This window comes from Macrobrachium nipponense, chromosome 8, assembly GCF_015104395.2.
Source record: "Macrobrachium nipponense isolate FS-2020 chromosome 8, ASM1510439v2, whole genome shotgun sequence".
NCBI classification, from domain to species: Eukaryota; Metazoa; Arthropoda; class Malacostraca; order Decapoda; family Palaemonidae; genus Macrobrachium; species Macrobrachium nipponense.
The window spans coordinates 58038147-58065080 of NC_087203.1; the positions used below are offsets into that span (position 1 = coordinate 58038147).

Consider the following 26934-nt stretch of genomic DNA (forward strand, 5'->3'; position numbering starts at 1 on the left):
CAAGAGGGACAGTGCATGCCATCTTCATAGTAAGTCAACTACAGGATAAGAGACTAGAGGGAAACCAGGAAATCTATCATAGTAAGTCAACTACAGGAAAAGAGACTAGAGAGAAACCAGGAACTCTATTGTGCATTGATTAACCTAGAGAAAGCATACGATAGAATTCCAAGAGAATTGATATATTGGTGTTTGAGGAGGAGGAAAGTCCCAGGAAAGTTGGTTAGGCTGGTTGAGATGATATATCAAAGAATGAGTACAAAAGTAATACCAGCAGTTGGGGAAACAGAAAACTCTGAAGTTAGTGTTGGATTACACCACGGATCAGCATTAAGCCCCTTTTTGTTTGTCCTGGTCATGGAGGTGTTAAGTGAAGAGATAAAAAATGAAGCTGTGAGAATTGTTGTATGCTGATGATCTGTTTTTACTTCTAAAATGAAAAGAGGGAAGACCTACAGAGAAGGGTTGGAGAGTGGCAGAGGTCTTTAGAGAGGGGTGGCTTAAAGGTGAATGTGAAAAACAGAGGTTTTGGTGTGCAGTAGGGAAGATAGAGGCAAATATAAATGCATGAAAGAAGGGACTCCATTATAAAACAGGTGGAAAAGTTTAAATATACGTACTTAGGGTCTACTTTAAGCCAAGAGGGAAGATGTGAGGCTGAGGTTGACAGTAGGATAAAAGCTGCATGGAGGAAGTGGAGAGAGGAAGCTGGAGTAGTATATGATAAAAAATGCCAATCAAGTTAAAAGTCAAGATCTACAGCACAGTGATAAGACCAGCATTAATGTATGGATCAGAAACATGGGCTCTTTGAGGAAGTAAAGCTTAACAGAAGAGAGATGAGAATGGATTATGGGAATATTGGTGCTTGAGAGACTGGAAAATAACAAAATAAGAAGGAAGGCAGGCTTAGTAAAGATTACAGAGGTAATAAAAGAGTCACGATTGAAGTGATATGGGCATGTGACGAGGAGGGAGTGAAGAGGACTTGGAAGGAACCTTGTTAGAGGAAGACGATTGAGAGGGAAACAGAGAATTAGATGGCAAGATAAAGTGAAGGAAGATATGGAGAGAAGAGGTTTGATGGAGGATGATGCCTTTGATAGAAGGAAGTGGAGCAGGCACATCAGGCAACTAACCCCTTAATGTAGGGATAACGGTGGGAAAGAAGACAACTACACACCTCTTTGTGGTGTATCCAGGTATTCTTTCTTCTGTACTTCAGACATTGCTTGCAGAGGTAAAACATCTTGGATACACAAATTCTGAAATAATGAATGATACATGATAAAACTATGAAATCCTTGGATAAGGCAAAGTCAAATTAAAAATCTACGGAAAAACCTCAGCACAAAGTAACACTGGCTAATAGCTTTTTCCTTCAATTACCAAATATTCATATCCTATTTACAATAAGCTTTCATATAATTGTAAATATTTAACATAATCATGGTACAGTGGATCCGCCAAATTCGCAGATTTTTCAATGGAACCTATATAAAAATTATTCGCGGAGGACTCGCTCATTCTTGGGTTTTTCCATTGATAAATATTCACTAATTAGTGTATTTTGATGTTATTTTCATGATTAAATACATTTTTTATACAAAAATTATTTACTAATTTCTAAATATTAATATGTACTGTAATATAAACTTATTACAGAAAATGCTATAGTGAATTAGAAAGATTTTAGTTTATAAATTAAAACTATGTAAAAATGAAGGAAAATCTTATATTTTGACTTTCTGACCCAGAGTGGGGCCAGGGTAGAGCTATCACAAATGTCAAGAAACCTAACAACAAGAGGAGGGGAGTGAGCTATCTAGTGAGTCTGTAATAATTACTGCCATCTTTGGGTCAAAGATTTACTGAAAATCTCTCTCTCTCTCTCTCTCTCTCTCTCTCTCAGGGTAAGTCTCTTTTTAACCAATTGGTATTAACCATACAAAACAGAGAGAGAGAGAGAGAGAGAGAGAGAGAGAGAGAGAGAGAGAGAGAGAGAGAGAGAGAGAGAGAGAATTATTATCTTTATTAAATATAATTTTATCTTCTTAAACTTAATACGTACAGTATTAATCAATATTAACATATTTTGAAAATAAGTAAATAATTTTTTTATCATAAAAAATATATTTAGGCATGACAATAACATCAAAATACACTAATTAGTGAACATTTATCCATTGCTACATATTCAATAATTAGTGTACGTATTTTGATGTTCTTGTCATGATTAATACATTTTTATGATACAAAAATTATTTTTTCAAATATACATGTTGATTAATACTGTATTAAGTTAAATAAGATTAAATGATATTAAATAATAAAAATAATAATTCTCTCTCTCTCTCTCTCTTTGTTTTGTATGATTAATATCAATTGATTAAAGAGACTTTCCCTGAGAGACAGGGTGGAAAAAAAACCATGGTTTAAAAAAACAGCCCAATATTTTACTTTTAAAAACAATAAAAACCATGGTTTTTTGGTTTTACTGGTTTTAATGTCCTTATCTCATATTTAACACACACACAGCGGGATTTTGGCTGGTTTTCTTGTAGAATTTGGCAATCAGTTTCCACCTCATCTTGTTTTAAATTGCTGCTTGGCTCATTGTGCCTTAACAGGGCTCTTGACTTTTTATCATATGTCCAGTGCAGCGCAGTCATCATGATTGGCAGAAAGTGTGGCCCAATATGGAAACATTTTGAAAAAAAAAATCATCCCTCATTTATTCAAAAATGTTATTTCCCACATTTTTTTTCAACTCTGTTCTTTTTAAATTTCAACATCTGCAATTATAAGATGCAATAGTTACTGGAATATCACTCATCCTTTTCCTGAAATATTGAATAAAACTCACTTGTTTAATGCATTTTTTGCATCAATTTATAAAATACCCATCACATGAAACTGAAAAAAAAACATAAAAAACCACATGGTTTTAAAAAATGGTTTAAACCACTTGGTTTAAAGCACTGCTTTAAAAGCAATCCATCCTACTGAGAGAGAGAGAGAGAGAGAGAGAGAGAGAGAGAGAGAGAGAGAGAGAGAGAGACGAGAGAGAGAGATGAGAGAGAGAGATAGAGAGGGCGGAAGGAGAATTGGAAGGGAGAAGAGAGAGAGAGAGAATTTTTCAGTAATCCTTTGACCCAAAGATGGCAGCAATTAAAAGTACTAGTTTTAAAATATTAGTAAGACTAAATAGTAATAATAATAAAGGCAGCCCTCGGTTAACAGCGGTAACAGTTAACGGCTATTCGGTTTTACGGCGCTTGTCTAGCGATGCTGTTAACTAGATTTTCGGTGCTGATCTCTGGTTAGCAGCGCCAATTTCTAGTTAACAGCAGCGCCAATCTCTGGTTAACAGCGCCAATATTTGGTTACCGGCGCCATCAAGCAAGTTTTTAGTGCTGCTATCGCTGATTTTCAGTTAGCAGCCTTGCCTGGAAACGGAACTCCCGCTCTTAACCGAAGGCTGCCTGTAATTAATAATAATAACAACAATAATACATACACTGTTATTGTAATATTTGCGCATTTCTATAGTAAGTTATTTAAAAATATTACATAAAAAAATTTTATCCCTCATCTTTCGCCTTCACATTGTGAAGCAGAGGGAAGGGGAGGCCTGTCAAAAATGTCACATTACTTGACAGAAAGTGACCGAGGGTGCAAATGCTGATCTTCATTTCTATTTCTTCCTTCTTTCATCTCTCTCTCTCTCTACCAAAGGATTCATAGTTAGACGAATAAATACTTCGTTCAACCTCTCTTTCTCTCTCTCTAAGGAGAAGATATAGGTCTTTATAAGAAGGGAAGAAGTGTTGCCTATAGAAGTTCATTCCAATCTTTTGATATTGTAAGGAGTTACATATTCTCTCTCACTCTCTCATTACATATTCTCTAAATAATTCATAAATAATTTCACTCTTAATGGTCAAATAATGCTTTTGCCATTCAATGATTATCTCTCTCTCTCTCTCTCTCTCTCTCTCTCTCTCTCTCTCTCTCTCTCTCCAATGTCCGACGAGGAGCTGCATGCACTGTTAGGACAAGATATAAACAACAAACTCTGCATAATAATGGGAGATTCCAATGCACCAGTACACTGGGACACTATGACCTCCATATCAAACTTAGAAGGAAAGAGACTTCTAGAATTTTTCAAATATGAATTCCTCCACCAATGGGTTGACAAACCTACTAGAGGAAACAACATACTAGACACTGTCCTAGCAACTGAAGATAACCTTTCAGTAGGTGCAAATCTAAGCAAAAGCGACCATAAAATTACTATTACATTTCACATTAACATAACACAAAAAAGAGAAGATACTAAAGAGATTAGGCTGCTGTCGAGGAGACCTAAAAAAATTAAAGGAGTATGTTAAAAATCTACAGTATGATCAAAACACAGAGAGACAATTACTGGGAAACCTCTCTAGAAGGATACACAGACAAATGCTCCAGATGTATGTATTCCATTAAAGCAAATGCTAACAAACGGCAACCTTTAGCCTGAGTGGTTCAACAGAGAAATTAAAAATAAAATAAGAGAAAGAGACAGACTGCACAAATCAATGAATCGACAACCAACACCAGAAGAAGCAAGCAAGCATAAAGAACTCTGTACAATGGTGGATAAATTAGTAAGAAATGCAAAGATAAATGACGATAAGAATGTTGCATCAGTTTGTAAGGAAAACCCAAAAGAATTCTTTGCTCATGCTAACAGTAAGAAGCCAATGTATGGCTTAGAAACATGACAATTGTGAGGAAAACTAATAGAAACATTCAAAATACTAAAAGGCATAATAAAAGTAGACAGTAACCTATTTACGTTAAATGAACACCAGACAAGAAATAATGGATGGAAACTAGAACCGAAGAGATACAACACATCTCACAGTGGGAGCTTCTTTACATACAAGATATGTGACACGTGGAATAAACTGCCACCAGAAGTTGTAAACAGCAATAGTGTGGACGAATTTAAAAGAAAGCTGGACAAAATCATTACGACACTGAGTGAACAGTAAAACCTGCTCCTGGAGATAAGCATATGTCTCCCCAGATGGACTAATAAGTCTTTGAGACACTAATCCTTGTAACTCTCTCTTTCTCTCTGTTATTGACTGTACCTATATATATTATGGCTTTGACCAGCTTTCTACGATATACAGAGGTACTTTTGATTCACAGTCGTGAATTGAGGCGAATAATTAGCCTCTCTCTCTCTCTCTCTCTCTCTCTCTCTCTCTCTCTCTCTCTCTCTCTCTCTCTCTCTCTCATGGCCATGTCTAGTAGGGGACTGGGGTTGTCTTCTCACTTCCATTCATAGTTAGTATTCTTCAAGATTCGTTGAAACACATCGAAGTACAAAGAATACTATATTCTATCTAAGTATTTACAAGTTGAGACTCATCTTAGAGGTATGAGCTCTTTGAAGGATTCTTGAGTAGATGGGAGATCGAAAAAGAGTTAATACGAAGTTCTCAATTTGATCTTAGGAAAAAGTGACATATGTACAAACTAACATGCACACATGACTTTTGAGGTCATGAGAAAGAATAATGATTCAAGGCTTGATCTAGATTCTCATGGGTTTTTTGGTCACGTAGACCCAGCAAACTGATGAGACCCCTGTTTATATAAGAAACATGATGATTCAGTATTTGCAACACATCCTGAATTGATAAGATAATTTTGGGAGTTCTTTCCTCCTTGACCTATTATACAGAGCATAATGATATTTTTATAATGGAAATAACATGCATTTCCATTTTTTTATGTAATTCTATTACGTACATATATTTCTAAAGGTAAAATGTATAAGATGACTTTGAAATTATATTAATAATATAATTTCAAAGGTATATATATGTAGGATGATACTTCAAGTATACATTTGGTATCTGAATTTTCAAGATAGGCAGTTTTAAGCATTTTTAGACGGATTCGATTCTAAGAATTTGCAGGGGGGGGGGGGGGGGGGGGGGGGGGGGGTGGGGGGGGGGGGGGGGGATTCTTGTACACAGGTAACACTAAAAAGCTATCTATATGCAAATACACTTTTAAATGTTTTCATTACAAAGCCCACAAGTTATTCATACGGTACTTTTACTATTTATGGCCTATACTTGTTGTAACCAGTGCTTAACAAAATTTTGGAACAAGAACTGTACTAAATAATGTCCCTGCACTTGGATAAATGATCTATTTAAATAACAAAAATGTTTACATACCTTAGACATCTTTTTACAAATCAATGGCAAAGTTATCTACAGTGTTTCCTCGACTTACAACGATTTGATCATACTAGACTTTTTTAGCACTAATAATGGCATTTACAGCGCCGTTAAGCATCAAATTAATGGCGCAACATCAAGTTACAATGCCATGAGCATTGTTAAAGTGCTGTTGGCGCTGAAACTTATGGCGGAAATCAACTTACAGGCTGGCACTGGAACACCTCCCCACTGTAAATCTAGGAAGCACTGTATTTCTAATTTTTTTTTTTGGAACAGACAGTACAATAATTGAGAAGTAGCTCAGGATAACAGTTGTATCAGGAAGAGGGATGTCCACTAAAGAATTAAGAATCAAATACAGTGGTACCTCGAGATACGAAATTAATCCGTTCTGAGGCGGCCTTCGTATCATGAGTTTTTCGTATCTTGAACCGCATTTTACATGTAAAATCCTAATCCGTTCCAAGCCCTACAAAAACACACCAGTAAATTATATTTCCAGGCCTACAACACGTTCTAGGGTTACGACGCCGATCTGACAGAATAAATATGACTCCAAAAAGGCAAAATATTGTACATACTTGAGTAATATTCAACTGCATGTAATGATCAACCCCATTTTTACTGCATATATTAGTACTTTAGCATATGTCCCTTAGCAATAAGCCTAGCCTATGTTAGCAGTTGCTACTGTAGCCTAGTCTATGATTCTGACATCTAAACCTAAGAAGCTAAAAGCTTAGAATATGCCAATAAAATGTATAAATAATCAGTATGTACTCATTTCAAATAATTATTAATTAATCATTAACTATAATACACAAAAAAAAAAAAAAAAAAAAAAAAACTTCCAATCGTTTGTTTACATTCAGCTCTTACGAGTACCGTACGATCGCCAAGCAATCACTTTAACTAGCACACAGTAAGCCATAAATTTTCATTAGTATCTCTCTACAACTAATGAAGCTACCAAACAGTATAATAACCATTCATTTCTATTCTTTATTCTATCTTTACCTAATGGAGATACCGAGTTACTGACAGCTATAATGAAACATATATGCAATATTAAAACAGAAGAAGAATTCTAGAAAATACATATTTGTTGGCTTCGATGATAGCAGTCTGATTTATTTTATATTTTATGATATCTAATTCACAATTTTTTTATTAAATGTATTGCATGTACTCATTTCAAATAATTATTAAGTACTCATTAATTATAATAAACTATAATAAACAATCAAACAAAAAAAAAAGCTTCCAAACTTCTGTTTACATCCAGCACTTATGAGTACCGAATGATCGCCAAGCAATAACTTTTTCCTAGCACACAGTAAGCCATAAATTTTCATTATCTCTCTTCAACTACTGAAACTACCAAACAGTATAATAACCATTCACTTCTATTCTAATGTTCTTTTTTATTAAATGTATTGCATGAATAAGTTTTCCAATTTACAGCATCCTTTTACCAATAGAATACATAGAGCACAAGGGGTAGATGCTGATCAATAGGAGAGCAGGATCTTATGGGGTGACTAGCATCAGGAACCAATGGGAGAGCGGGAGGATGGTGGCGAGTTTACTCAGTTGGCAGCACGATAGTTTTAAAATTGTTCTCAGTGGTCCAGGCGAATCTCGGGAATTTACAGCAACAACCTTTCGTAACTTGAACTATTTTCGTATGTAGAGCCAAAAAAATCTTCGTATTTGCGTTCGTATCTCGAGTTTTTTGTAAGTTGAGCCTTTCGTATGTTGAGGTACCACTGTACCTGATGAACTAGCTCAACTTCATTCTTAATGTTAGCTATGAGATTCCCATGACTAGCTAGATGGGAATAGTAAATGCCATAGTGAACAAAAGAATAAATAAACTTTAATTCATTCACAACACACCTTCATGGTTTGAGAATAAGATGGCAGTCCCATGTGGCGACAAACTTCTGTAGCAGGTGCTCTTTGCTTCTCCCCTGTAAGAGAAGGAAAATTTTGAAAGGGATTTCTTACAACTATGTATGCTATATATTACTGTTAAAACTGATTGCATCCTTAATAAAATGGTCATTAGTATGTGTAATGCAGTCTGTTGAGGAGATTGTTTTCTTTGAGATAGGCAGATTGCCCCATAACCGCATCTCAGTGTAAGCGTTCTTCAGAAGTAAACACACGAAGGAGCTGGTTGTGTTTTTCTAACCTACTGTAGTTTTACCATGGCACATTTCACTAAATGAACATAAGGTTTTCAAACCTAATAGGTTATGGGCCTAGTTGATGGTGAGTGTCCTGAAATGGTAATGAAGACTGCATGTGGTATTTGAGGCTAATAACTGAGAGCTTTTGTTTGGAGGAGATTTGGCGTCAGTTGAAATCTGCTGTTGCTACCATAGAGATTTGGCAGCAATTATGTTTGCTGTGGCTGCTATCGCCTGAAGTCAACGAGCTAGACCACTTGTTGTGTAGTAGACTATGGTACTCTTGCCACTAATGTGAGTAGCTTTAAAGTGCCTCTATTATTTTGTTTTCATCAGAATGTCTGAGCTGAGAAGTGCCACTGTGCCACTAAATGGCACTAATTATGCTACTTGGAAAGTTCAGTGTCCGATGGCACTCATTAAGGAGAATGTTTGGGGTCTGATTGATGAGACAGAGACTATCCTTGAACACACTGATCTGGATAAAAATGACAAGTATATCTGGAAAAGGAATAAGGCATTGGCTATCATAGTTTTAGCTGTTGATCCAAAATTGCGACTCATGGAATCTCTACAGATGCCATTGCTCACAATTTCATTGACAATAATTATCAAAATTTACGATAACAGAAGAAATATTACATTTTCTTGTACGGATCAATGTTTTTGGCTTATTGAGTTAAGTTTACTAATTACCCTGTAATTACGAAAGTAAGTGGAATTTTGACTAAATATTTCATATTTGCATTCTCCATTGCCATACAAAGCTCCATGAATTTTTTCATGACTATGTTTTTTGCCCTATACCGCCACATATAGGGGTACCGGCTGGTTCCCTTAAGACAATAACTGAAGTTTTTTATGAACTCAGTGTTGTAGGGGATCTGGTAAATGAAGAAGAGTGGGTGGTGTATCTGAATCTTTCATGTTGGTAACTGCTTTAGAGGCAAATGCAGATGTACCCAAAATGGAATTTGTCACTGAAAAGTTTTTGCATGAGGAAAGGAAATTCTTGTTACAGGAAGGTGATGGTAATTTAAGTGTGAAGCACGAAATAGCCTGTAATACTTCTAGTAAGAAACCAAAGAAACCCTTTAAATGTCACCTTTGTGGTAAGGTAGGGCACATTAAAAGGAATTGTCAGTAATAAGGTTAGGTCTAATGAAAATATGTGGCATTGAAGGTATGGCCATTTAGGTATTGATAACTTAAGGCTATAAGTGAAAGAAGGTTTGGTAGATGGTTTGAAATTTGATGTTAATAAAGATTTGGAATTTTGTGAAACATGTGCTAAAAGGAAAAATTAAGAAAACTCCCTTTCCATGAAAACAAAGTTGTTATATACAGAGAACCACTTGATCTAATTCATAGTGATGTGTGTGGAAAACTTAATGAGAAATCCTTGTGTAAGTATGAGTATTTTGTAACTTTCATTGATGATGCAACTCGATGTGTCTGGGTTTATGTACTCAAAGGTAAACATGAAGTATCGGAAAAATTCAAAGAATGGAAGAGTTGTATAGAGAATCCGAAAGGCAAAAAGATTAAGACCCTACGTACAGATAATAGAGGTGAATACACATCAAATGAGTTTGAGAAATTTTTGAAAGATGCTGGTATTTGGCATGAGTGCACCATACCCAAAACACCTGAGTAAAACAGTGTCAGTGAAAGAATGAACAGAACATTGATACAGCATGTCAGAGCAATGTTGATTAATTCAGGTTGCCTCATAAATTTTGGGCAGAGGCATTGTCAACTGCTTGTTATCTGAAAAACATAAATCCTGCTAGAGCACTTCATGGTATGACACCTTATCAGGCATTTACTGGAATTACACCAGATGTTAAACATTTTAGAGTTTGTGGGTATGTTTGTTATGCTCATATTCATAGAGATGAAAGGAGAAAGTTAGGCTCCAAAGCCATAAAGTGTATCTTTCTTGGTTATGGTTCTGATGTAAAAGAATACAGCTTGTATGACTTAGCCAAGGAGAGAAAATTATATTTTCAATGAGGAACAGCATGACGTTTAGAAGGAGAAATTTAAATTAGAGTTTGAAACTCCTATTATTGAAGTATCTCATCCACCAGATAGTGCTTCAGAGGATGATGAAAATGAACAGCCTGAAGCTACAGTAAGGCGGTCAGTAAGAGTGAAGCAACCACCAAATATATATGGTGAGTGGGTTTCAGTTGCTCATGAGACAAATGAACCAGCATCATTCACTGAAGCATTGATAGGCTATGAGAAAAATTACTGGATTAATGCAATGAATGAGGAAATTAATTCTATTTATAATAATGATGTTTATGATTTAGTTGAATTTACTAAGGGTAGAAAAGCCCTTAACAGAAGATGGGTTTTTAAAAGGAAAATGTCAAGTGATGGTTCCAATGAACGATATAAAGCTCGTCTTGTCATTCAAGGTTTTTAACAAAAGTTTGAGCTCGTCTTGTCACTCAAGGTTTTTAACAAAAGTTTGGTGTGGATTATCATGAAACCTTTTGTCCTGTTGTAAGATTTGAATCTATTCATACTGATTGCCTTTGCTGTTCAAAAAGGTTTGAAACTGTATCATATGGATGTGACCTCAGCATTTTTAAATGGTATACTTACTAAGGAAGTATATATGAAACAATCAAGAGGGGTTTGTAGAGCAAGGTAAGGTAAGTTTGGTAACTATGCTAAAGAAAAGCATTATAGATTGAAACAGTCTCCAAGATGTTTGAATTGTTCTCTCAATGACAGTTTGAAAAGGCTAGGTTTTGTGCAAACTTCAGGAGATCCTTGCATTTATGTCAAGTCAGAAGGAGATCCCTGTATCATGCTGTTTATGTTGATGATTTAATATTAGCTTGTAAATCAGATAAACTGATGAAGGAAATTAAGGAGTCCCTGGCTTTACAATATAAACTGAAAGACCTTGGTGAGTTTAATTATTTTTTAGGTGTAAAAGTTTTACAAGATACTTTCAAAGGTCAAGTGTGGATTGGTCAACCATCTTATACTGAAAATGTCTTTAAAAAATTTGGTATGGAGAATTCAAAGCCTATAGAAACACCAATTGATCCAAGTCTGAAGTTATTAAAGCATCTGATCAATGCATAGAATTTGACCAGAACATGTATCAGTCAGCTATTGGGAGTTTATTGCATTTGTCTGTAAAAACAAAGTCTGATATCACATTTGCTGTGAGTAGTGTTGCTAGGTATTGTGCCAAACCTACCATTCAGCATTGGAAAGCAGTGAGGCGTATAATGAGATATCTAAAGGGTACACATAATTTTGGAATTTTATATAGTAATAAGGGTATTTCATAGATCACTGGCTATTCAGATGCTGATTGGGCAGGTGACACCGATGATCGCAAGTCAACTTCTGGTTACTGTTTTCACCTTAGTGCTGGTGTTGTGAGTTAAGAGTAGTAAAAAAATGATAAATTTTCTTAGACAATTCGTATTTTTCATTGCTACAAACCTGAGGTCTTGACAAGAGGATAATTTTCTAGCACCTAGCTGGATCCGGTTAAATCGCAGATGAAAGCAAGGATTTTTGTGAGATCTGGCAACGCATGCATATATCAGGTGAAAAGTGGTCAAGGGCCATTACACCCATGCCACAGAGTTCAGTCTTTCCCAACTCAGGATGCATTAGCAAGACAGAGGGGCAGCTAGAGGTGGGCAGTTCAACGTTAAGACCTCAGGTTTGTAGCTATGAAAAATACAAATTGTCTTAAAAAATTTGTCATTTGTTCATAGGCGAACAAACCTTTGGTCTTAACAATATGATAGTCTTATACTTGGAGGGAGGTACAGACATCCTAAACAGGATGTCTGTACCTACCCACCAGTCCAGCTCCAAAAATAATAACTTCCGGAGAGGGACTGATGCCCATGAGAAGCTAGATACACTGATATCTAACCACTCAGACTGAGCGACTACAATGGTATACGTATGGGAGAATCACTGTACAGGCAGTCCCGCGCTAACAAAAAGCCTACGGCAGCCTGATCTAAGGTGCCGTGTCCTTTTAAGGTAGCAACGCAGAGCCTGACAGGACACAACAAAAGCTCTTGAGCATCACTGACCATAAAGTCATTCAGTGATGGAATGGAAAAGGAGGTGAACCTATCATCTTGCACTGAGGGATTCTGGTCTTAGCCACGAATTCCGGGTCAAATTTGAAGGACGCTGACCCTCCACACCTGGTGTGCTTCACATTATATCTCGGACTGTGCAGCACCCCCACTCTCTTTGAAGATGCCAAGGCCAGGAGAAAAACCGTTTTAAGCATCAAGTTCCTGTCAGATGAACAACGCAAAAGGTCACATGGACCCTTAGTGAAACTTCACAGAACCAAGGAAACATCCCACACTGGTGGCTTGAGCTCCTTAGGAGAACTTGATTGCTCAAACCCCTTAACTAACAAGGAAAGTGCCCAGGAAGGAGATGTCAATACCTTTAAGACTTAACACTAAACTCAGGGCCGCCCTGTAACCTCTAATGGCAGAAACAGACAAACATTTCTCATCTCTGAGGAAGGTCAAAAAGTCTGCTATGTGCTGAATAGAGGTTGCGAGTGGAGAAAAACCCCATTTACGACACCAATCACAGTAAATCGCCCATTTGCCTTGGTAAACTGCAGAGGTCGACCTTCTGAGACTGCTGGACATATGCTCTGCTGTCCTCTGAGAAAAGCCTCTTGCTTGGAGGAGATACTTGATAGCCTCCAACCATGAAGAGACGGGGATTCTACTGACTGGTGTAACCTTTCTACATGCGGCTGACACAGGAGATGCCGCCAAGGGGGAATTTCACTCGGAACCTCCGACAACAATGACAGCAGATCTGCAAACCATTCTGCCTGAGGCCACAAAGGGGCTACTAAAGTCATCCTCAGACTGCGAACTCATCAGACTGTTCAGGACTTGACGGATCAAACAAAACGGAGGGAAAGCATACATTTCCAGGTTGTCCCAGGGATGTTGGAACGCATCCTCTGCTAACGCTAGAGGATCCGGAACCAATGAGCAGAATATCTCTAGTTTCCTGTTGAACCAGGTCACAAAAAGGTCCAGCATGGGTCTCCTCCAAACCTGGAAGAGCTTGTCTGCTAATACCTGATGAAGGGACCACTCTGTGCCTAGGATCTGATCCAGACGACAGAGCTTGTCTGCGACCACATTACGTTTGCCTGGGATATACCTGGCTGAGAGCTCTTACTGAATTGCTGACCGTCCACTCGTGAACCTCGACGGTCAAGGCATGAAGTTGATGTGAAACCAGGCTTCCCTGCTTGTTCACATAAACGAACACCGTGGTGTTGTCTGACATGACCCTCTGTTTTCTCCGAAAACTCCTTCAGACCCAGAAAGGCTGCCTTCAACTCCAAGACGTTGATATGCTGCTGTTTGTCCTCCAAACTCCAAACGCCCGAGGCAATGAGGCCACCTAAATTAACCCTCCAACCTGCGAGGGAGGCATCTAAAACAGAAGGAATTCCAGGGGGAGAGAACACAGAGGAACATCCTTCAAAAGATTTCCGTTGTCCAACCACCAACGAAGGTCTTCTCTCACTTCCAGAGACAGAGGAACCTTTAACAGGGGCGAGTCTACCACTGGAGACCAGAATTCCCTCAACCTCCATTGTAGAGACCAAAGATGAAGATGCCCATGAGGAACCAGCTTCTCCAGAGAAGACAAAATTCCCAGAACCTGCCACTAATGAGCCGAATGATGTGGTTTCGACAGGAAGTCAAGCGCCACCACTCGCAACTTCTCCAATCTCTGATCCAACGAGAAAACTCTTGCAACCGCCGTATCAATGACCATGCCCAGGTAGAGAATCGTTTGACTGGGCACGAGGTTTGACTTCTCTTAGTTGACCACAATGCCCCGTTCCAGACAAAACTGAAGCAGACAATCTCTGTCCTGCATCAGCTTCTCCCTGGAACCTGCCAGGACCAACCAATCGTCAAGGCACCTCAGCAAACGGATCCCGAGCATGGCCCAACTTAAGATGAGAAAGATAAGAAGACCCTTGTGAACAATTGTGAACACTTGAGGGGCTGTCGCCAACAGGACTTTGAACTCGATGACCTTGTCTCCGAGAGAAAAGCAAAGGAACTTCCTGGACGTCTGATGAATAGGGATCTGGAAGTATGCGTCCCTCAAATCGATTGACAACATGAAGTCGCCTTCCCTCACAGCTGCCAACATTGAACACAAAGTCTTCATCTTGAACCTTGTTTACCTGATGAAGTGATTCACGGTGGATAAGTCAATCACAGGCCTCCAACCTCCCAACGCCTTGGGCAACGAGAAGATGTGACTGTAAAACCCCGGAGACGAATGCACCACTTCCTCTGACGCATCCTTGTCTAGCATCTTCTGCACCTCCTCCCAGAGAGCCAAGAACTTCAGAGAATCTGGAGGATACATCCTCCTGAGCAGCGGCTTGTCCAAGAGTGGGGGGAGAGAAGTCGAATGGCAGTGGATACCCTACCCGAAAGACATCTACTACCCACTTCTCAGCCCCATAACTCCGCCACTTGGCCCAATGGCCCGCCAGACACACCCCCACCCATGGCAAAGGAGAGGGAGAGGCACCTAATCTACTGACACCCCTGGGGCCCTTTCTCGACTTAAAGGAACGGGAGCGAAAGGGACATTGGTCCTCTGACCTAGGCTAGGACGAACAGGGAGGGCCTGCCGAAACCGAACTCCTTGACAGCCTACCAGGCGACAACCTTCGTGACTGCTGCTGGGCAGGGGGAGGAGGAGGAGCCGGACGTCTCCGAGGACAAGACTCTGACTTAGACACAGCCTCGTACACTTATCTGTCCTACATGTCAGCCCGGCGCCGGTCTATCATATCCTCCAGCTCGGTCCGAGGAAACAGAAATTGAGATTACAAAAGATCCCCATTCCTCAATGCCAGCAAGGACTCAGGGTCAACCGATCTTTCCATCCTGGATAAAGTCACATCTCTTCTAATCAGAAGGTTAGCCCATAAATCAACACTCAGACTGCAACAAACTGGCAAGAGAGGAAGCACTCACCAACTTCTGGGGACCTGTCAGAAGCTATCTTGGCAATGACCGATGACCAGAAGTCCAACCGTCTGCTACATGGAGGCTGCCGTAGACCCCACAGCTGAGGCATCCTGCGGGGAGAGAAGAACGGAGCCACCAACCTCACCTGCTCCTAAATCAACCCCGGCTCCAGACGAATGACGTCCGGGTTAGGACGACGCGACATCAAGTATGCAGTTTGTGGCATAGAACTTCCTACAGCGAAGCGATCCATCCCAATCTAAAACAGAGGCGTTTACCTTATGTAAGACCAACTGGACATGACCCAACAAGGGAAGTTGAAACGATGACTTAGGATCTTGCATAGCTCCCAACAAGGCTCCAAGCAGGTAGGAGTGAAAGACGACCGAGCCTGAGTCCTACTCTCCAAATTGTTGAACCCATGAATGAGATCGACAACTTCTGTAAAGGAAGACAAAAACTCTTGCATGTCTCCTTCCTCCTGCTCCGGCAACGGAGACTGACGACAAGAAAAATGTGCAGGCTTATCTAAAGTGCCTTCCTTGTGTATACCAAGAGCCAGCAGCCAAACAGCCCAAAACACCAACCAACCTGTCTGGGCTGGATATAAGCGCCAACTCCTGCAATGGACGCACATATGTGCGTAGGTTAAGTGTCTCAAACACTCGAAATAGAACAAGAATCCCTTGGAGTCGAACCCCTGAAAGTACCAGGGAGAGGGGCAGGCAAACACTCCTGCTGCACTAACTCCGCGCTCACAACCTTCGACCTCTTGACAGGCGCCTTCAGATCCTTACGGCGATGAATAGGCCCTGGAGACGGAGAAGTGGAAACACCTGCAACTTGTGCATAAACGTGGGAGGTTGCAATACACTCGTGATTCAATGCAGAGGACAAGCAGCCACTGCAGATTGCACAGGGGAAGAAACATTATCACTCTCAGTAACACAAACACTCGCAGGAACATGGCGTGCTAATCCTCACTCGCAGACAAAGAAAGGGCAAAGTCCTTAAGCTTCCAACAATTGATACTCCAACGCGGCGGAGATGGGGGAGAAGGAGAGGAAGACAGCACTGGCACCTTACACAATCTCTTTGCAGGAGGGGGGGGGACGCAACACACTTGCTTCCATTCCTCCCAGCTGACAACAGAGTCTAACCTATTAAGAACCGCCTGGCATAAAGCCTCACACGGATCAGCAAGAGAAGGGGCCGATAACATGGAAGGGAGATGCAGCGAACTGGATGGCAGAGATGACGTCATGGTAGCAAACGGTGACAACACAGACAAGCAAGGCAGCGCAGTGGAGACAATTGGGAGTGACGTCATAAGTGGTGATGACATCACGGCTTCCCCTCGATCCAAACGGGAAACAGATGCCACTGGTGGAGAGATACAAAATGGCTGACCCCGCGACGTCAGTAGCGGGGCTGATGCCACGGCTTCCCTCTGACTCGAAGAAGCGGTAATCGTCACTGGCAGAGCAATACAATATGGCTGACCTCGGCTACCAACAAAGACGAGGCCAGGAGGAGGGGGGAGGGCCTGGACAGCATGAGGAGGGGGGTGGCGAGCATCCAAGAAGTGCGTCAGCAAACCCTCCAAGGAGGGTGGACCCCGTAGCCCAAGCTTCCCCCATAGTGCCTCCATTTTGGATGCCTCTGAATCTGAAATTAAAGAAACAGATGAAAAAGCCTCCCCCCTCTCAGAAATTAAATTAACTCCCGGGGAAGAGGGGGGCAACATTACATAATAAATCAGCCTAAGGGCCTCCCAATACTTCCAATGAAGAATCAATGGAAGAAAAGGAAGGGGACAAAGGCACAACACTAGCATGGGGTGTGACAGTGGCAGGAGACGAAGCATCAGGAAGAGGAGAAGAAAATCCTTCCCACAGAGTAAAAACTCTACGATGCTCCCTCTTACTATAAAATAATTTCCACTGCTCTCTAGGCCACGCACGGCATTCCGTGCAGTGATTCGTTATTGTGTTAACGTTAGAATGACACCTACTACAAGTGATGTGAGGATCTGTTGCTGAGAAGCCAAAAAATGAGAACAAGGAAACCTGGAGTTCCCGGGCACACACGTTGACAAGACCGAGAAGGAGCAGAAGAAGCCATAATAAAAGCACATACACAAACAGAAACACAAGCGAAAACGGGCAATGAACCAGGTAAAGGCCAAGAGAGGTCAACCACAACTCTCGTCCAGGCGGTTAAGAAAATACTGAACGCTGTGGCGTGGGTGCGTGGGGTCCTAGACCACTTTTCACCTGACATACACACGCGTTGCCAGATCTCACAAGATTTCTTGTTTTCATCTGCGATTTAACCGGAGAGTTGCGTGGCTTATGAACTGCTGAAGCAGAGTCTATAGTGTTAGCTAGCACATCACAAGAAGCTGTTTGGTTGCAGAAGCTAACAGATTTGAAATTTGAATGTAAAGGCCCAAAGTTGATTTTAGAAGACAATCAGTCTGCCATTGCTATGTCAAGGAATCCTCAGTTTCATGGTAGATCAAAACATAATGCCATTAATTTTCATTATGTATGAGAACAATGTGACAAAAATGTAATTCAGTTGCAATATTGCCCAACAAATGATATGATTGCAACTACACCTTCCAAGGGCGTGACTATTTTTTCGAACAAGAGGAGTCATGTGCACGATGAGATGGAGAGGCTGCTTCTTGTATGGATTGAGGACAAAGAAATTGCTGGCAATACGATAACCGAGACGGCAATCTGCCAGAAGGCCAGCGCTATTTTCGGTGATCTGAGTCCCCAGGCCGAAGACGACGCAGGAGAAGGGACATCAAAGGCAACCCCAGACTTCAAGGCTTCTCGGGGTTGGTTTGATAAATTTCGTAAAGGGACTGGCATCCATTTGGTGGTGCGGCATGGGGAGGCTGCTAGCTCAGACACAAAAGCGGCCGAAGCCTTTGTTAAGACGTTCGACGAGATGACAATCAAGGAAGGCTATAGTTCTCGTCGAACGTACATCACGGAGGAAGAGAAGAAGCTACCCGGGCATAAGCCTATGAAAGACAGGCTTACTCTTGCACTTTGTTCTAATGCCCGTTGGGATTGCAAGGTGAAGCCCCTACTTGTGTATCATTTGGAGACTCCTTGAGCCTTCAAGGCCCACAAAGTGCTAAAGGAGAAGCTTCCGGTGATTTGGAGGGCTAATGCGAAAGCCTGGGTAAAGAGACTTTTGTTCACCAAGTGAGGAATCTGTGTTTTGGCCCGACAGTGAAGAGATTCTTGGAAGAGAAGCGCCTCCCTCTGAAATGTCTGCTGTTGTTGGACAATGGCCCTGCTCACCCTCCTGGATTCGAGGAAGATATCCTAGTGGAGTATTCTTTCATCAAGGTACTTTATCACCCGCCTAACACCACCCCTCTCCTCCAGCCCATGGACCAGCAAGTGATATCAAACTTCAAGAAGCTATATACAAAACATCTTTTCAAGAGATGTTTCGACATCACCGATACCACAAACCTCACCTTGCGTGAATTTTGGAAGGAGCATTTCGATATCGTCATATGCATCCGACTCATCGATCAAGCTTGGCAAGAGGTTTCAAGGCTAACCTTGAATTCTTCGTGGAGGAAACTCTGGCCTGATGCCGTATCCACCTGAGACTTTGAGGGATTCAACATGGGCGAAGCTGATACAGATTCAGAAACAGTTGACGATCCTGAAACTGTTTCGCAACCAGATCTTGACAAGATCGTTTCACTCGGCAAGTCCATGGGGCTGGTCGTCTACAAGGACGACATCAATGACCTTCTCGAGGAGCACCAAGAGGAGCTTACGACGGATGACCTGAAGGAGTTGGAGGCCATTCTCTAGCAGCGGCGAGGAGGAGGAGGAGGACCCTATGACAACGGCAGAAATTAAGGATGTTCTAGCTGCTTTTCATAAAGTGCAAACATTTGTAGAAAAGAGACACCCCGAAAAAGCTTACACATGTCGTATGCTTGCGCAGTTAGATGACGTTTGCCAGTCGTTTCAGGAACATTTTGAAAAGCAGGCAGAAGCAATCTTCCTTGGATAGTTATTTTCTAAAGAGGCCTTTAGTAGTAAGCAAACAGGAAGGTCCAAGTAATACAAAAAAACAGAAAATTGGAAGTGGTGAAGAAATTGAAATTTGTTAAAAAATGTAAAGTAAAAAGTAACAAAAAAAAAATTTAAATCAGAAAAAGGCAAAAAAAAGAAATTTAATTTTAAGTTGTTCGTAAAGTTAAGTGTTAATGTTTTCTGCCATGTGTTAAAGTGTTTTGTAAAGTTTGTTAATGTTTTCTGCCATTTTTCTAATGTGTTTCATAAAGTTAAGTGTTCGTGTTTTCTGCCATTTGTCCTCCTCCTCTGTCACCACTTTCAGACATCGCCTAACTAGAAAGGTAAGGTTTCACAATTTACTAAATATGTACGTACAGTATTTCTTGTACCCTGTACACTAATACACTTTATTTACAGGTCAGTCACAGTTACGTTAGGTACTGAATAGCCCAATTTGTTGTATTTCATTATTTAATGGTCAACTTAATTTTATTATAAAATTTACTGTGATGTTTTTGTAGGGCTTGGAACAAATTAGGCAATTTACATGTAAAACGTAGTTCTAGATATGAAAAAATTAGGTTACGAAGGCCGCTTCGGAACGGATTAATTTCATAACCTGAGGCACTACTGTATCTCCTTCTCTCACTGGCTGAGCTCTTTGCAGCTAACTCAGTTCATGTACCTAAAGTAGAAACCTTTGTGATGATGAACATTAATGGTAAGCACTGTACAGGTGCATTGATTTTTGATAAACCAGAGTTACAAACCTTTCAAGTATAGTGTAGTAATATACTTATTTTTGACAAGTATAGAATACTAGAGTAGTAAATTTACATAATACAAAAATCTTTAAAAAAAATCTGCAACCTTCAGCTTGTGTGTGCAATAACTCAGGTGTTTACCTTGTTAAGAAAGTTTGACTTTATTAATCAATGTTTACTTACCACTTCCACCATGCTGCTGTACATACATCCTAAAATTTGTTTTATCAGGTAACTCACTCGCATACACATCATCAACAACAACTTCTGCTCCGTTGAAAACAGATGATGACAGGGTCGAGATAATCTGACTTTTGTGGGGTCTGAAAGTGAAAAAGTAGGCAAACTACTAAAATGCAAATGGTATAAAATACAAAAAAAAGTATTCTTAATGCAGAGTTTATTCTACATATGGTTTAGTATTTCTGTTAGTGAAGAAATAGGTAAAAAATGAAATTGAATCAACAGAAAAATTCATAATACAGTAATATGTCAATTAGGTATGCAGATCGCCATGACCTGACACACCCAGACCAAGGATCAAGGCCCCAAAGATATATATGATATTTATAAATTTTTTAGAATTTACAATAACTGCCCTCTGATAGTTGGCAATACTACAAGGCCTCAAGAAAATGTTGGTAACACTGCTGACACTGACTAACTGAGAAAAGTTTTTGAGCGGTGGGGGAGGCCTCGAGAAGTTTCCATGGTGGGAGGGAGGTGTGGTCAGATGGCTTGGCGCCATCAGAAAGGAGGGCAGTAAAGCAGGGTAGAGGAAGGATCAGAGGTGTTGTTTTGGAAGGTGGGTAGAGCTGGTGGCAGTTTTTATGCCTGGGAAGGGGTTGTGGATGCATTGTTTGATGGGTAAGGACTGAGGAGGGCTAAGTACACCTGACTTAATAGAGCTTGTTTGGTCTCGTGTTTTTATATTTATAATATAGCAATTCACATTTTATTAAAGGAATATGTACAGTGCTGAAATACAGAGAGAGAGAGAGAGAGAGAGAGAGAGAGAGCGAAAGAGAAGAGAGAGAGAGAGAAATAACCTAGGTATGTTTTACTAAGAGAGGCGAGATAGGAGAGAGAGAGAGGAGAGAGAAATAACCTAGGTACTGTTTATAGAGAGAGAGAGCGAGAGAGAAGAGAGAGAGAGTGAGAGAAGAAATAAAACCTAGGTAGTTTATAGAGAGAGAGAGAGAGAGAGAGAGAGTGAGAGAGAAATAACCTAGGTATGTTTATTGAGAGAGAGAGAGAGAGAGAGAGAGAGAGAGAGAGAGAGAGAGAAATAACCTAGGTATGTTTAGAGAGAGAGAGAGAGAGAGAGAGAGAGAGAGAGAGAGAGAGAGAGAGAGAGAGAGAGAGAGAGAGAGAGAAATAACCTAGGTATGTTTATCGAGAGAGAGAGAGAGAGAGAGAGAGAGAAATAACCTAGGTATGTTTATCGGGAGAGAGAGAGAGAGAGAGAGAGAGAGAGAGAAAGAGAGAGAGAGAGAAATAACCTAGGTATGTTTATCGGGAGAGAGAGAGAGAGAGAGAGAGAGAGAGAGAGAGAGAGAGAGAGAGAGAGAGAAATAACCTAGGTATGTTTACTTCTTAGTTTAAGTTCAGTATCACACAACTCCTTCACTTTTTATTTATATTTTATGCTACAGTATTCTCAATTATATTATTATGTACTGAATTATCTAATTTTTTAAAAATGTTTTCAAACCAAACATGAATGTAATTGTGCATAGGGTGCAAGCAAAAAAAAAAAGAGAGAGAGAGAGAGAGAGAGAGAGAGAGAGAGAGAGAGAGAGAGAGAGAGAGAGAGAGAGAGAGAGAGAAATGAAATATCAACAGTGATAAAATATTCTCTTGTGTACTATCATGATGTGTGCAATAATCATACTTAGAATTAACTAAACATGTAATGAAATATGGTACAGTAAATCAAGCAAAAAAAAAATTAAAAGAAAGAAAAATCAAAACACAAATGACGCACATATTCCATGGCGTAGGTAAATTTGTCCAAAATTTCTATATTTTTCTTACTTTTACCGAAGTTTCTGATTTTTCTGACAAAATCTATTGGGACATTATGGCTCTGGTTTTTTGTTAATTTCTCACGGGTAGTTGTATCATTCAAAAGTTCACTGATCTTTCCTTGGTAGAAACTCTTGTCCATTAACACAATTTTACCAACTTTATCTGATCTAGTAATTATAACGTCTAGTTTGCAGATTGAGTTTATAGCTATCCTAAATCTTTTTGGAAAATTTAAAGCAATCAATCCCAAATTACCCAAAACTCACAAAAATAACATCCCCTTTCGTCCCACAATCTCTTGTGCTGGAGCTTTTAACTACAGAATCTCAAAATGGTTAGCAGAGTTACTACCCTTTTTGGAAATTTTTCCCCTAGTCATATGAAACATACAGAAGACTTTTGCAACAAATTTAGGTCGGCAAATATCCCGGTACATAACATAAAATTTAGCCTAGATGTAGACTCCCTTTTCACATAAGTACCCATAAAAGATGTACTATTAACATTTCTAAAAAATACACTTACGCCATTTGCTGACCACTTCCCCATAGAACTGAATAAAATTATGCAACTTGTAGAGATCTGCATCACAAATATAGGCAGTCCCCAATTATCAGGCGGGGGTTCTGTTCCTGAGGGGATGCTGATAAGCAAAAGCCGCCATTAACCGAAACTCAGAGATTTATGGTGCCAATAACTGGTTATCAGCACCATAAGCACCATAAAATATTAAAATGCAGTGTTTAAACAAAAGAGGCTACAGGATTGCTCTTTCTTTGGTTCAGGAAAAGACTACCCACTACTAGTAGCAAACTAAGGGCTTTACTATTTTCAAACACGATTCTGCAGTAGTGAGCAGGTAAAACCAAATTGCACTTCTAATGTGGCACATCAATCCTATCCTGAACCGACAAATTAACCTAACACTAAATGAATTATAACTGCAGCTCACATGAATGTTTACCTTCAATAAATGAAGAAGATATTGAGCTAGTTCTCATGCACTAGCCTAATTAAATACGTCGCAGAGGACCTTGTGCTCTTTGACAAAGATGTTCTAGGTTTCTAAAAATACAAAAGAAAAGGTTAACTTCATTTCTTCCAGGCTTAACCTTCGGTAAATACATTTTAGGTTTTCTAATGCCACAAAACAAAAAGTTAACTTTGACTCCTCCAGGCTTAACCATTGGCAAAGATAGCTAGGTTTTGTAAAACCACAAAACAAAAGGTTAATTTTGCTTCTTCCAGGTTTAACCTTTAACAATGACGTCTAGGTTTCCTAAAACCACAAAACAAAAGGTTAACTCTGCCTCTTCCAGGATTAACCTTCGACCAATACATTCTTGGTTTTCTAAAACCACAAAACAAAGTTAACTTTGCCTCCTCCAGGCTTAACCATTGATAAAAACAGCTAGGTTTTCTAAAACCACAAAACAAAAGGTTAATTTTGCCTCTTCCAGGCTTAACCTTTGACAATGACATCTAAGTTTCCTAAAACTACAAAACAAAAGGTTAACTTTGCCTCTTCCAGGATTAACCTTTTTCAAAGATGTTCTAGGTTTCTAAAAGGATAACTACCTCTTCCAGGCATAAATTATCTGATTAATTGCCCCAATGGGGCAGAGAAGTGTTTCCTCTTCTTCCCCACTGAGCAGCTTACATTGGAATTCTTACAGTTCTCTGAAAAACGTAGTCTTAATATCACCTTCAGCTCTAAGGCAACAAGAATAATAGCATTCCCTTTACAACAGCTCAAAGAAGGGTGCTTGCAATAAATCTACTCATTAACTGCCGATAGTGCTAAATAAAATGTTTCATAGTAAATAACTTAGATAAAAGTTTAGATTTGCATCTAAACTCCAGAGAGACTGATAGAGAGATGAAAGAGCTTCAATCTCAACACTTTAATTAAGCTAAGTTCACACACTCATGTATTAAGCCCACACATGTTCACACATATGAAACGTGGCTAAACGGGTGGTTTGTCAGCACGATCAAGTGGATACGTGTCACAGGCCAATGGCCGTAAGTCAACATGACGATGCCATACCATTAGTACGAAGTAATGCATAAAAAGCCTACACACCACGCAAGATTGACGGGGCATTTTCGTTAACTGCCACAACAGGCTACATCCCCACAAGTAGTGTGGAGACTATGCGTCATTGCCCCGTAGGCCTGCAGACCACGCCACTGGTCCACCATGCGGTGTGCGCCTGCAGCAACACAAAATGACAGATGGCGTGAGCAGGCATGTATCTTTTGAACAGGTCGAAGCATGCTGGGATGGTTTGTATGTCCTCCTGACTCCGCCCTGAATGCATACCATCATAAATACGAATTTCAGGATATTTTCGTAGTACTTTTGTAAGCGGTTTCCAAATATCAATTTCCGTTCATGCATGGGCATGCGTGACTTGATATGTGACTGTGTGAATGGGGCTTTACGGTGCTGATCCTCAGTGAGATATAAAAGCACATGATGCAATACTGAGGAAAGAATGGAACGATAACCTTGAAAGCACACAGCAAAAAAGTCTTACTAACTCTAAGAAGTCTACAAGATTTAAGGCACTGAAAATTCCTCTAGAATGGCACACTCAGCAATACAAAGACCACTGCTTCTGACACAAGGCCATGATTGTTTTTCACTTGATTAATGATAGATCCTATGATACCTCGAAAATCCCCTTATTAGGAGGGGACATTCTAGCATCTCCAAGCAATTAAGAAGATGCAAAAGTTTGTGGAAGTGTATGAAATTGTGTAGTTAAGTTGACTTCCTCTTAAACGAAGAAAATGAGAGACATCTACTGAGAGCGCTAGAAATTCTGAAAATCATTTGCTCTGAGGCTACAAGGGCTCTACATGAGCCACTTGAGCAATTATTGAACTTGAAATCGCTCAATACTAGTACTAGAGTAGCTATAGGGGCAGGCTTATGAGTCTGAATCAGGCCAAATTTAAGGAAACACATCCACTGCTCAAGCCTGGGGACCATCAAAGGAGTAGTAGCTGTTTGGGTATTCCTGTTCATCTTCATGCTAGTAAGTCTACATGAGTGCTCCTCAAATCCCACAGTAACTACCGAACTTACGGATGTAAGTTCATTTAACTCAAAGTAGCAAACTTCCCGCAAAGACTTTGTTTCTGACCAGGGATAAACCTGCTACGAATCTCTGATGGTCTTTCCACTGCCCATATATATAGAAAGCTTTACAAGGTGTAGTGTTGACCATTCTATGTATGAAAGTGAAATGACACTAGTTAAAACTCTCTGTTTTGTGTTACACTACAAAGGGAAAAACCAAACCCTGGACGTAAGAATAAGAATAAAATGGACAACTCTTGGTTACAGAGAGCTTCCTACAGAACCTGGCGACAAAGATGATTCTGGATTACTCACAAATTTAATGAATGTTAGTTGTATGTTGTAACCTCTTACACCGAGACTGTGCATTAACCGAGCCTGATTATCTGATAAAATCCCAAGTGAGGCCATGTTTTCTAATAAAGAAAGCCCATACAGTATAGGAAGCTTTCTTCAGGCCTAAAATTCTTCAAGAAGCAAGTGCCTAGTATTTATCTTTGAGCAGACAAGTCTGCATATTTTAAGTATCACCCCCAAATCACTAGATAACAATAGTAAAGATTTAGATATTTAAAAATCATAATGCATACAACCTGGGCCAGGTGAAGAAACAGGTCCTTGGCCCTTGGAATACTGTCGACACACTTGGCCAACTTGAACCAGTGATTCAATAGAAAAGATTCTTCCTCCTAAAGTCAACACCATCCATCAATGAGTAACAAAATCCCTGACAATACTTATGGATGGATGTATGATATTTAGGGCTAAAGCCCAGGCACTGGGGCCAAGAAGGCCATTCAGCGCCGTAATGAAGGTTAAATAAGTTGAATTATGGTAAATGAATGAATGAATTAGTGAAAGAAATGATTCATAAAATTAGACGTGACTAATAAATAAATTAAAAATATAAATTTTAATGAATGGAGTAATATATATTAAAAATAGTTTAATGTCTTTAAAAATCTGTATATGATTTATAAAATTTTATCTAAATATTGTTAAAAATTTCTATACACTTTAAAAAGGAGATGAGAGCAGAAATGTCTGCTTCATCTCCCAAGATATTTGAGAGGGATTTACCCTGGAAATATCTTTCCCTTTGGTTAAAATATCTGGGGCAAACCATCAGAATGTGCTCCACTGTTTGTATCTCGTCACAGTAAACAACAATACTTATGGAGGTACTGTACACTAACCTAAAGTGCACTGTACAGCATAAAGTGCATTGAACAGCAATACCTTCTTGTAAATACATCTTGAAGGAACTTACATGACTGAGGATGTAATGGCAAGAGGAATCAGTTTCTGCATGTCTACCACAAGTCTGATCGTTCTTTGGAAAGGGACTAAAACCATGCAAAAAAAACAAAAATTATGGAGACAGACACTTCATGTTATTCAGTCTCAAAAATTTCCGAGAATGACCGCCTATCTCCATTTGCTAATGGAACTAGGAAAGACAAGAGGTACA

The 26934-nt window shown here is 39.7% G+C and overlaps 1 protein-coding gene across 1 annotated transcript in view; it reads right to left on the minus strand.

Moving 5' to 3' along the window:
• Positions 1–1175: 1175 nt before the first annotated feature.
• Positions 1176–26934, minus strand: part of LOC135223104 (nuclear pore complex protein Nup54-like) — a 146628-nt gene continuing 120869 nt past the window's right edge. The window contains exons 5-7 of the mRNA XM_064261608.1: positions 20525–20664; positions 8157–8230; positions 1176–1265 (exon numbers count right to left, since the gene is read on the minus strand). Of these exons, the coding sequence (XP_064117678.1) occupies positions 1176–1265; positions 8157–8230; positions 20525–20664 (304 nt within the window). The remainder of the gene's footprint in view (positions 1266–8156; positions 8231–20524; positions 20665–26934) is intronic.